Source organism: Triturus cristatus, chromosome 4_2 (assembly GCF_964204655.1).
Source record: "Triturus cristatus chromosome 4_2, aTriCri1.1, whole genome shotgun sequence".
Classification (NCBI taxonomy): domain Eukaryota; kingdom Metazoa; phylum Chordata; class Amphibia; order Caudata; family Salamandridae; genus Triturus; species Triturus cristatus.
In genome coordinates, this window is record NC_140586.1 from 90,790,480 (window position 1) to 90,802,530 (window position 12,051).

General features: G+C 49.4%; 1 protein-coding gene and 1 long non-coding RNA gene across 5 annotated transcripts in view; one reads left to right on the plus strand and one right to left on the minus strand.

Annotated features, from left to right (window-relative positions):
* Positions 1-12,051, minus strand: part of SLC44A2 (solute carrier family 44 member 2 (CTL2 blood group)) — a 271,522-nt gene that overhangs the window by 217,510 nt on the left and 41,961 nt on the right. For 2 of the 4 annotated variants that reach the window (XM_085600694.1, XM_085600691.1), the window contains exon 1: positions 271-416. The exons of the other annotated variants lie outside the window; for them this stretch is intronic. In XM_085600694.1, coding sequence (XP_085456820.1) covers positions 271-310 — 40 coding nt within the window. In that variant the 5' untranslated portion in view covers positions 311-416. Of the gene's footprint in view, positions 1-270; positions 417-12,051 lie in introns of those variants that run through there. 4 annotated transcript variants of the gene reach the window in all.
* Positions 602-12,051, plus strand: part of LOC146833066 (uncharacterized) — a 32,557-nt gene continuing 21,107 nt past the window's right edge. Inside the window, exon 1 of the long non-coding RNA XR_014960194.1 lies at positions 602-1,193. This is a non-coding gene — a long non-coding RNA (uncharacterized LOC146833066). The remainder of the gene's footprint in view (positions 1,194-12,051) is intronic.

Consider the following 12,051-nt stretch of genomic DNA (forward strand, 5'->3'; position numbering starts at 1 on the left):
AGCGCCTACGCCTTCCTCGGGCTCGTAAATACTTTAAGAGTGCTCAGCAGGTTCATGTGCACGCTGCGGAGACCCGTCAGAACCCTTGGAATCACAGTGGAATTCCAAGCACGGTTGCTTAGCGATCGATCAGCATTCTCCTGTGCGTGGATACGGTGGGAAGGATGATCCCAGGCTACCGGGGCACATCTTGTTCGCACATACCGATGCCTACCCGCCCTCCCTGGATCACTAAGTGCCCACCACTGAGGCACCCCGCCCACGCCATACCGTGCTTCCCGTAGTAATTCTCGTCATCCGTGCCCCCCATGCTGGCTGAAGGCCGCACCCTGGATCCCAGCCTGCTTCTACTCGGCAATCCTGAAAACTCCGCCGTGCGCTCCCTCTCCACACTCCTCCTCAGTCAGTCTGCAGCCCTCCAATCCTCCCCCAGGCCTTCCTCCCTGCATCCACCCTCCTTCCTGGTCAGGTGGTGTCAGGTCCTCCAATGAACTTGGACGGGAACTCCCACAGTGACCTAACCAGAGAGAAAAACACACACAGTAGAGAGGCTCTCCTGCACGCCGCTCCCTGCAGCAGAAACAGCAACTAATAAGGCAGCACGGACCATAATGAGGGGTTACGTGCGTGCAGACATTCGTGTCCTCGCGCATGCATGAGTAGCGCATTCTGGTACTTGTAGTCTTGCTGTTAATACTGTAACCCCGGCTCTGCTCACTCCCCAAAGAGCATTGGTTTAAATCAAATACTGTACAATTTCTCTGGTAGGTAGTAAAAGTCCGTAGTTTATTTAAGTTTGCTGCTTGACCGCTCGCAGTTCTGTCGACTAACACTGCACCCATAAATCTGAAAACCAAGCAGCTAATGTAGGGTGCTGAGTCTGACATGCCCCACAGTCACGAATCAAGCAAAGTCGATTAAAGTCATCCTATCTTCGGCTATCGCACTTTTTTCACATTAAATCCATCAGCGTCACCATAAATCAAGTTATAACACTGCGTCATGACTCATTGGCTAGGCAAGTAAAACCACGCATTCTTTGGGCGTTCCAGTTATTCAACTGTTGGGGAGCGTTTAACCGTTCAGGAAGTCAAGCTTAACTCGCTGCCATGCGTGTCCTCTGTGCCCCACCATCTGACGGGGCTGGACTGCAAGTGCCGTGTTCCCCGTTAGCCGGCTTACTCTGCCGTAAGGTAAGTCCACTATGCTTAATTTGAGCCGGTGCTTTCCGGTGCCGGCACTTAATTGGTTTCCGGTGCTCGGCACCGGAACCTAAATATCAACATGACACTTAGAACAGTCTACCACATGGTGGCGCTGCTCATCTAATTTAGAGATGAGCAGAACAACGGTAGTTTAGGAATACAATATTCATTCAAATTGCTCACACCTGCCTCCCCACCCATTCCTTTAGCTTTGGGGACCTGGAATAATCTGAACGGTCGCATTTACATGCGAGAGAGATGGTTAGTAGTAGTTTTGGCAGTGATGACAGGGGCGATAGGTGGTGCAAGCTGCAGTGGCCCACTAGTCAGAGCCCTGGCACTTAATATTTTACAAATAAGGCACTCTGACCCCCTTCCTTGTTTAGGTGTGGACCTAAGCTGTTCTTTGCGTAGACGCACGTTTCTACGTGCTGATATAGTGCCGCGAAATTGAAGTCTTTGTTCTCTGCTTTCATCTGGTTTCTTTGTCTCATTTTAGTTTTTAGTTTTTTTGGTGTGGGTAGGTGGGTTTCAGCTCGCCCCACCAGTCTGGCTCCTTGACCTGTTTTCTTCTCTGGCTGACGGATTCCTTCTGACAGTGGTGTGTTTCAGATACTGAGGCAATAGCATCATTGCTCCACATTCATTTTGAATTTTTAAGTCAGCGTTTTGTTTTCTGAATGATCTGTCACAGGTGAAGTTAGTTCACACGGTCAGCGCTGTGGTGGGCCGCAACTAGCAGTCAAAAGGGTTTGCAGAAATGTTGGAAAGTTTCTTGATCATTGGGTTTTCCTTTTGATCTAGTCCTTTGTAGAATTTCTTGTTGAGTTTACGGAAATGGTCGTCCAGTATCTCAACGCCTAGATCTTTATGGAGGTCTGCTGCTCTTGTAAATGTAGTGCTTATAAAGCGCACGTATCACCCCCAAGGGGGTCTCAAGGCGCTGTACACACACCGCTGTGGAACCCTTCCTGGCCTTTCCCTGTGAAGTGCCCACTCCTGGGCACCCCCAAGGTGAGGCCAGGCATCCTAGCGCTGTTCGGGCCGTTGTGGAGGTTAAGTAAGCTATTGCCCAGAGTTGCAGCGTGGGACCCATGATTAGAATAGGCACCGAGGCGAGAATTAACAGATCCGAGGAAATTAAGTCCTAGACCCGCCGAGGCGGGAATTGAACCCTGGTCTCGGGCCAGAACTCTGCATCAGGGTCTGCCGCTCTAACCATTGAGCCACACTCCTCCACTTGTGAAGCAAGGAGCACTTGCTGCTAACCTTAAGGCCTTGTTCTGTAGTATCTGCAGAGGCTTTCAATACTTCGGCTGGCAACCGCTCCACAGTAGCGAAGCTTGGTTGAATAACTGCGTTGATTGCATGCACCTTGCTCCATATAGGCATCGACTTAGTCCTCAGAAGTGGGTACCATACAGCCAGTTTGGTTGATGCTTTCTGGCAAGTCTTCTCAATGTGGTTTCTCCACCTGAATTTGGAGTCAAATGTCACCCCTAGGTAGGAGCTGCTGTTTTCTCACTTTATGTCCTTTCCATTGAGGCAGATCTGTGCATGTTTTTAATCTGCTTTCTGTTGAATAATATTGCGTGTGTTGAGGGTTATCTGCCAGTCACTGTACCATCCGCAGAGTCTGCTCAGCGATGTTTCAAGGTTCTTAGCTGCTTCCTTTGTGTTGAAAGAATGGGAGATTACTACAACATCATCGGTGTAAAGAGCAAGCTCTGGTTTCTTTAAATCCGTGGGAATATAATTTGTAAGTAGAATATAGAGAAATGGCCCAAGAATTGATCCCTAAGGCACTACAGTAAGGATATTGCGCACTGTTGAACATTCCTCTTGTACCGCCACTTAAAATGTGCATCCTGCCTGGTAGCCGGTCAGAAGGTTTACCAGGGAGCTTGGAAACTTGAGCTTCATAAGCTTATGGATCCGTCCTCTGTGCCATACTCAGTCAAATGCTTTGGCTACACCCAGGAAGACATCTCCAGTTGATTTTAAATCCTTGACCTGTTTCCTGTGCTGAGGCTTATATTGGGATCACTCCCCGCCCAATTCGTTAGTTCAAATCTCACCCCCCTCCCACATTGGCCTGAGCAGTTTGCGCATTTCGTTTTGATGTTGGCACCTTTTAGCCTTGCAGGTGGTTGGGTCGGGTAAACAATTGGTGGGGCACATGGTTCACACCATTTTGCATGCCTCACGCAAGGCCTTTTTACCTGGACCCTCGACCGGGGTAACGTTCTGGCCCCTTTATGCCCTTTTCGCGGGCGGACGTCCCCCAGAATTCTTCCAGTTCCTGCAGATTGAGATCACAAGGTCGGCGAAAGCTGTTCATACCTGGTATGGGGCAGAGATTGCGCTCCCTGAACAGATTCAACTACTCACACCCGACGGGGGACAGTGCAAGGTCGCTTAAGTAGGTAAACTATTCATGTGTGGCAAGGGGCAGCTTGAGAGCTCTGGAGTAGGTGAACGTCCCCAGAGCTCCCAAACTTCTCGGGTCCATGCATGAATAGATCAACCTGCCCAGGAATTTTCTTTGCATTCTGGTATTTGTAGTCCTGGTTTTATAGTGTGTTACACAGTACTACAAATCCCAGCATGAAACAAACACATCTGGACTGAGGAAGTACTCATGCAGGGAAGTTGGTAAATAGAAAGCTTTGACTTCTCACACCTGGCAAGAAACAGCTTGAGATCGCTTGAGTGGGAGACCTCCTCAGCCCTGACAGGACATTTGGGGGATCTTTGGATTGGGTGCCCTATTGTTTACATCCTGCACAGGAGAGCTCTCGAGTTTCTGGGATGCATGTGCAAGGACCTTATCTGATCTTGGTTTTTTGATCTGCATTCTGGGGCATGCAGCCCTGAGTTTTACAGGACTACAAGTCCTAGAATTCAAAGTGAATACATTTTTTTGCATGAGCTATACAATCACACAGCTGTGAAAAGTGAGAGCTCTATGTACAAACCGAAAAAACAAAACTCACAAGCAAACACTGTTCACCATATGACTCCATTTGAGAAGCGGCCATTGATTCAAGCTCTGAGCTTTTATTTTCCAAACCAGTGTTTTCAAGTGTGTTAGTCCATATGGCTCGGCTGAGTCAACCAATTCTACAACTCCCAAAGTACATTAAATTGTTAAAGGTACGAACTAGAAACTGCAGTCTTTGATGGCATGGAGTCAAGACTACCAGATACTTTCTCCCACTCTGTCGAGCATAATTATTAGCATACTGTCTGTGCACAGAGAGGTAAAACTCTACATATTACTTGTGAAAATAGGAGACTGAACTTCAGCACCACTCCATACATGATAGCGCACGAGACAGTGAAGATAAAAACACAGCCCTGCCAAGGAAACCACCTAAACAAGTAACACGCAAAAGTATTATTCCTGAAACATTGCATGTACTTAGTTTACTCAGCCAATACCAGTCTGACTAGTTATGCCAATTCAATAGTATGTATTTGTACTGGGATGCGACAATGTGCATTCCTACACTGTAGGGAAAGCAGCGCCTGAAGAGAGATGCAAGGAGGGGCTGTGGAAGACAGTGTGTCTACCGTAGTGCAGCCATTTGCAGAGAAGCACGGTAAAGAGTATGGTGTCAACACTACATAGCTGCTGTAAGGAAGTGCCTCTTTTTGTATGGTCACTCCCAGTGCTTAATTTGTAAAATAATAAGTGCTGGGGCTCTCGTAATAAGGCCACTGCAGCTTGCACCACACATTGCACCTGCCATGCTGCCAATGATGGTGGTAACACAACTACTAACCATCCATCAAACTCCTACAAATGTGTAGCAGGCGGGTTTAAGTGTTTTATTTATTATTCTTTCCGGGCATAGACACCTGCTTCAATGCGCTGGCAGCTCAGAATTATGTGCTGTTCACTATACATAGTTCCTGAAAGCTGTACAACGTCCTAACCGTGAATCCTGCAGACTAATCCGAACGCGTTCTGGAAGGCTCTTTTGTCGAGAAACTATGAGGCAGTCAAGAAGTAATTATTACTAAATGTATTCTACCTTTAGTCCCCGGTTCCAATTTGTTTCACGAATATTGTTCTCTCCGAGTCCGACTCAAAAGTAACCTACAATTTTTGAGGCACCTTTTGAAGATGAGTTGCATCTTGTGTATAAGTGTATGTGTAGACCCGGCCCTGACAATTAAGTGCCGGTGCTAAGCACCGGCACAAATTAAGCACTGGTCACTCCCAAAGTTTTGGACTGATGCTGCTGGTTTTTCGACTTCGAGAGGGCCCTGACCTTAAAATATGTATGCTTGATTGGCTTATACCCAATTGGCATAAGCGAACTTATTTGTAAGTCCCTAGTATATGGTACAGAGTGTGCCCAGGGCCTGTAAGTTAGAGGGTTACCCCAGGAACTTAAGCACTGGTTGCACCACCCTGAGTAGAACAAGGGTAGAACATGACTTCCAGTCCACCACTGCAGAATGGAACGGCAGTTTTAAACAGCTAACTCAACTTTGCCAGTTCAAGCAATGGCAAAGCCCAATTCTCCCTATTTAATACATGTAAGTCACTCCTAAGGCAGGCCTATCGAACCCTAAGCAGGATGTCGTATATTAGAAAGTGGAACATGTACTTTTACATGTTTCAGCAGTACAAAACAGCAATTTCCGTTTTAATTCTGGAAACGGACAGAAGCCTCGTTGGCACGTGCAGAGTTACAAACTGACACCTCAGCTTTACTAACATCTGACGGGGACTATCAAAGTTGATACTGTAAGGTTTCAAAGAACTTATTATATTAAGCATGACTTGTTGCACAGGTCGAAATTAATGTAACTTGTTGCAGTGTGCAAGTTTTACAAAATTGCCATTTTGTTGTCCAAAGCCCCCTGTGCCTGTTCATGGCTGCGCATGCGGTCTGCCCCTGAAACACCTCTCTGCTCTCCTGGAGAAAAGTGCAAGTGAGTTCCAGGAGAGAACACAATAGAAGCCTGCATGAGGGAGAAGTGTTACCTCTCCCGGGCAGGAAGCCTGACAAGTATTAGCCCAAAAGGCAAGCTTCAAAAGAGAATCTGCCTTAAAAATGGGAAACTCTTGGGAGAGAGACTGCTCTATTGTCCAGGTAGACAGGCTGATATTCAAGAAAGAGAGGAGAAGCCAATTGTCAATCCGTTTTTAGGTCTCGCCTGACCCAGCACATGCGATAGTCTGGCGAGACTTTTAGTAAGGGCTTCTAAAAATGCTACCATGGCCAGCCTACAGCTTGCGTGCATGTGCGCGGGCACGCGCTTACGAGCAGAGGCACCATATGGCTTTCCTCGTCATGCTCATTAAGCGCATCGCTCGCTGAGCTTGATCGTGAACACTTTCGCGCGGCCGCTTTGCTTTTCTCAGTGAGCCAGTATTTTCACAGACTAGCAGCCGCGTTACTTTTACGGCTGTGCGCCTTCTCCTCGTGTTATCTGTGACTCTCCTCCTGTTATCCCTGGCGCGAGCAGCACCCTGTTTTTTCTTGTCTTTCTATTATCCGTCCTCTTTGGTTCTCTGTATCTCTCCTAACCTGCGATCTTCCCTCTCTCTCACCTTTATCCCACCCCCTGCACTTTCTTCCTGCACACCGTCTTTCATAACATTTTAGTGTCTCTCCGCTGCTTTGTGAACATTCCCCTCTTCACCACGCCCCTCTCCTTTACTTCCTTTTTGCACTTCTTATCTCATTTTTCTTTCATGGCTCCGTTGTGATCCCTACTTCCTCCCTCATTTTTTTCCACCTCTCCTCCCCTTCCTCTTGCTACACAACTCTTTCCTATTGATCCCTGTCTTCCCTTCAACCCCGTCTCACCCCGCGCTTCTCTACATCTGTTGTTCTTTCCCCTCCAGCATCAGATTTCCTTGAGCTCCTTTTTTTCCACCTGTTCTCCTTTTTGCCGCTTCCCCTTCCACCTTCTCCTCATTTCACCCACTCACTTAGCCCCCCTCTCTTTTGCCTCCTCGCCCCTCTGATCTCCCCTTCTCTCCTGCTCGTCAGCCTCCCCTTGTCCGCCTCTATATATTCCTGTTCCCCTTCGCCCCCACCTGTTTCCCCACTGCTGAGCCGCTCTCATCTCGCCCTGCACCCCCTTCTCGCGGCCTCTCTGCACACCCGGCCTCTTCAAGGCCTTTCGCTCACCCACTTCCTTCTTCCCCCATACCTCATTTACCCACCTGCTCACTCCCTGTCTGCATCGGTTTCATCCCTAGTCACTTTCTCTCACGTCTCCCCTTTTCACACGCCCCATCCCTGTCTCTCTCTCTCGCTCCCTAATGCTTTCTTTTTCTAATATATTTACATCTCTCTTACTCACCTGGCTCCTCTCTTTACTTCGTTTTGCTACCTCCCCTCCCCACTCCTTTACACCCTTCTCACCTGTATCCCTCCCTGTGCCGCCTTCCCCCTGTCACACCTGTCTCCTGTTTCTCTTCCTCTCTCTGCTACATTCACCCCTCCCCACCTTGAAACCCTCCTGCTCGCCCCTTTTCACCAGAGCCCCCTTTTGAATCTCTCTGCGGCTTACCTCCTTTTGCGCCCACTCTCACCCCCTTCTCACCTTCTTTCCCTTCTATCCCTCCACACTCTCCCCCCTCTCACCTGTATCACTCGCTGTGCACCCCCCGCCCCCTCCTCTTGCTACTAGCAGAAGTTACTGCCCTCATAAGGGCCCCTCTAACTTTAGCCCTATGCGGCCGCCCCTCGAGCCCCCGCCAGCTCGGGATCGGCTACTTCCCTAGTGAGACCTGCAGAGAATTAATTTGGGGCCAGTGGTTGCCAAGGACACGTCTCCTTGGTAAACACGCTGGCTGTGATGAGAAGCTTCCAGCCCCAGCCGTGTCTGGCCCGCGCGGCTCTGATGAGAACGGGTTCACGCTGTATGTAGAGCATGCTCTTGCTAATACCGAGCCTGCTGCTGTTTAGAGGCCTCGGCACCATCATAAAATATTCTGAGGCCTCAGACACGCCACGCGCGGGAGGAGACAGCCGCTGATTGCGATACCGCGTGTAAAGGGAGTGCTGATGCAGTCACACCTTGATACAGACACTCGAGAACTGCCAAAGGGACTCTTTTCCTCAGACCCTGCGCTTTGACAGCACCAGTGCTTGTGCTATAAAAACTATGCATAGGTTTTGAAGCTACCATTTTGTGTTTTTTCATGTCAGCTGACGCATTTGAAATCATTAGTTGGTGGCGGAGACGGGAGCTACTGTGTTTTCTCTTTCCCATAACACTTTATTTTTAAACTTCGAAACAGGCGCTTGTGACTTGAGGCCCTGCATAGTTGCTTGTATAGGGGTCCGTAAAAACTGCTGACAGGCCTGGTGCTGCTAGACACTCCTCATGCTCTGCCTTGCACCCTTCTCCCCCTCTGCCTTGCACCCTTCTCCCCCTCTGCCTTGCACCCTTCTCCCCCTCTGCCTTGCACCCTTCTACCCCTCTGCCTTGCACCCTTCTACCCCTCTGCCTTGCACCCTTCTCCCCCTCTGCCTTGCACCCTTCTCCCCCTCTGCCATGCACCCTTCTACCCCTCTGCCTTGCACCCTTCTCCATGTGTGCCTAGCACCCTTCTCCCCCTCTGCCTTGCACCCTTCTTCCCCTCTGCCTTGCACCCTTCTCCCCTTCCACTTTGCACCCTTCTCCACCTTGCACCCTTCTCCCCCTCCGCTTTGCACCCTTCTCCCCCTCCGCGTTGCACCCTTCTCCCCCTCCGCCTTGCATCCTTCTCCACATCTGTTGGCACCCTTCGCCACATCTGCCTTGCACCCTTCCACCTTGCACCCTTCTCTGCCTTGCACCCTTCTCCCCCTCCACCTTGCACCCTTCTCCGCCTCCAACCTGCACACTTCTCCACCTTGCACCCTTCTCCTCCTCCGCCTTGCACCCTTCCACCTTGCACCCTTCTCCCCTTCCGCCTTCCACCCTTCTCCACCTTGAACCCATCTCCCCCTCTGCCTTGCACCGTTCTCTGCCTTGCACCCTTCTCCCCCTCTGCCTTGCACCCTTATCCCCCTCCCCCTCCCACCCTTCTCCCCCTCCCCCTTACACCCTTCTCCCCCTCCGACTTGCACACTTCTCTACCTTACACCCTTCTCCCCTCTGCCTTGCACCCTTCTCGCCCTCCCCCTTACACCCTTCTCCCCCTCCGCCTTGTACCCTTCTCCCCCTCCGCCTTGTACCCTTCTCCCCCTCCGCCTTGTACCCTTCTCCCCCTCCGCCTTGCACCCTTCTCTGCCTTGCACCCTTCTCCCTTGCACCCTTCTCCCCTCCGCCTTGCATCCAAGCATTGGCATAGCCAATAGGTCTCGCTTTTGGGACCTTATAAGTATTTAGTTATGCAGCACAATATCCTTGGTGCAATAACACAAACTGTTGCATGGCTAAACACTTATAAGGTCACAAAGGCGAGACCTATTGGCTATGCCAATGCTTGTTCATTTTGTCTATCTCCTCCCATGACATCTCTTTACCTACTTCTTTTGTCTCTTTTCACTCCCCGCGCTCCTTTTTTGTCTCCAACCCATGCTCACTAAAAGAGAACCCTTAAAATACCAGGGTTTCTAAGTATGATGCTAATTAAACCTGCTATTATACTGGTAAATATGAAACTAAAAGTTGTCGTAGAAAAGAAAGTGCTTTCGTGAGCCCAGGTGTCACACAATAATAGGGTTGACAGTTCCCTGTGAAATATTGGTTTACTGTCTGCAAGCTACACTGCTAAAAGAAGCGTGGCCTATGAATTAGAGCGTGGCAAAATGTTTCAGTGCGTTAATGACATGGCAACTGTATCATTTGCGTAAGGCTAACACCTGATGAGTGACACTTTGCAGGGCTGTCTCGGGGACTACAGACAAACGGAGGGGTGAGGGGCAGTGAGGAACCGGTCCAGGGTGTAAAGTGATATGCAGTACTAGGGTGAAGAGTGCCCTGGGAGTCAGAGATTGTGATAGTCATTATGGTGACACTTGCACCAGGGATTACTGAAGAGCTGCAGTGAGGCGCTGGGTCAGGAGTTGTGAGCACGTGTTTAGAAGGGGTGGGGCCGTGAGAGGATGTGTAGTGAGGAGTTTGGTAAGATGTGCAAAGTTTGTGTACACTGGGTCTGGGTTCCCCCGCCAGAGGAGAAGGGAGGAACTGGACCCGTAGTAAACCCTACACTTGGGCTAAGGGCCAGCCGAGGGCCTGCCGTGAGGCTGGGGTTTTTGCCAACCTCAGCCAACGGACATTTTGGTGAATCTCTCTTTACCTTGTCAATGTTTAGTTTTATCTTTGCCAAAAGCAGACCCTACAGGGAGGAGCCAAGGGTAGAGAGTATTGTCCAGGATGTACCAGGTCGCCTCTCTGGTTTTCTGCTCCGACTCCGGCGAGCACTCCAAGTAATTCTCCCGCCCTCTACCATTTCCTGTATGGAAAACACTGCGGTGTATCACTCGAGTGCACCACATATCAAGGAACCGTGACTAAGAAACGCACACCCACCACTTCCATCCCACGGGGGGGGGAGGGCCATGGCACGGTGTAATGCCTTTTCTTGGGGACACGGGGCAGTCAGAACTTAATGGACAGTAGCTGTTAGGATTTTTGTTATTTACTACTGGTGTCCTGGGTGCACAATACTGTTGCACTCAAACTTAATGAAAAGCACTCTCTTTTAGTGCTTGACTCTCTGCGGATAGCAGCCTTGAGTGGTCTTTGCTTACTGCAGGAGGTGATGTGAGGTGAGAAACAATGTCTTGGAAGTTTTTACTTTAGAAGAAAAATGCCTTTTTTAGAGGTAAGTAAAATATTCTCTGCACTAAGCACAGACATACAGTGGCCCCTGAAGCGCTTCGGGCCAATGAACCAACCGTAAGCATGTTTGTATGCCTTTAGAGCTAATCAAACAGGATTTATAAAGCGCGGCTAGTCACCCAATAGGATATCCAAGTGCTTGCAGGCCCCGGAGGCTTAATCGAACCAGGAGGTCTTAAGGCCATTCGGAATTCCGGAAGTGAGGTGATGGTCCGGAGGTGCGTGGGGAGGCTGCTCCAGGTCTTTGCTGCGATGTGGGAGGAGGAGCATCCTCCACTTCTGCGTCAGTAGATAGGGGGAGATTGGGTAAGTGAAACGGAGGCGGAGCGTAGTCTTCTCTGATCGCCATAGATAACTTTAACACTAAACCCTCCGGCCACAGTGGACCTATGGGGCAATGTTCGGGTGGGCTCGGGTTCTCTGGCATGTGCTGGTGTCTTGGATTCTTCTTTTGCACAGAAGATCAAAGGAAGAAGCTAATGGCTCTGATAGCTTCAGTACGCAGATATATGGGTTCAGTGTCTAAGTGAAGGTGCTGTGAATGCACCCAGGGCCATGCTGCAATCCTCTAAAATAATATTATTTGTTTATTTGCCATTTTTGTCTAGTGCAGGAGTGACCCTAGTGGTTCAGAATGCTTTACAACGTTGCATGGTTGCATACATGAATAGATTATCTGAAGCAGAGAGTAGGGTGGACAAATACAACATCTTAGTGTAGAAGAGCAGAAGGAGATGTTTGTGTCTTCTTTTTGCAGAATACATATGTTATTGGGGATACCTGCTTCTCGACTAAACAACTGTGAAGAGGTTAACCTGAGCTGCACCGGAGTTCTAATATTTGTGTATCAAGTTGAAAAATGTTGTTTGACTGGGAGCTATGCATTTCAGTTTTAGAGCTATTCTATGAGGGATTTGCTCTGGTGGCCAGTGGGATGGAGTTCCAAAGTTTTACTGCACACCCAGAAGCGTACCAAATGATCGTCCTCCTTCTGAGATGGCTAGTTCAGGTAAAAGGGAGTCTGAGATCTGTAATT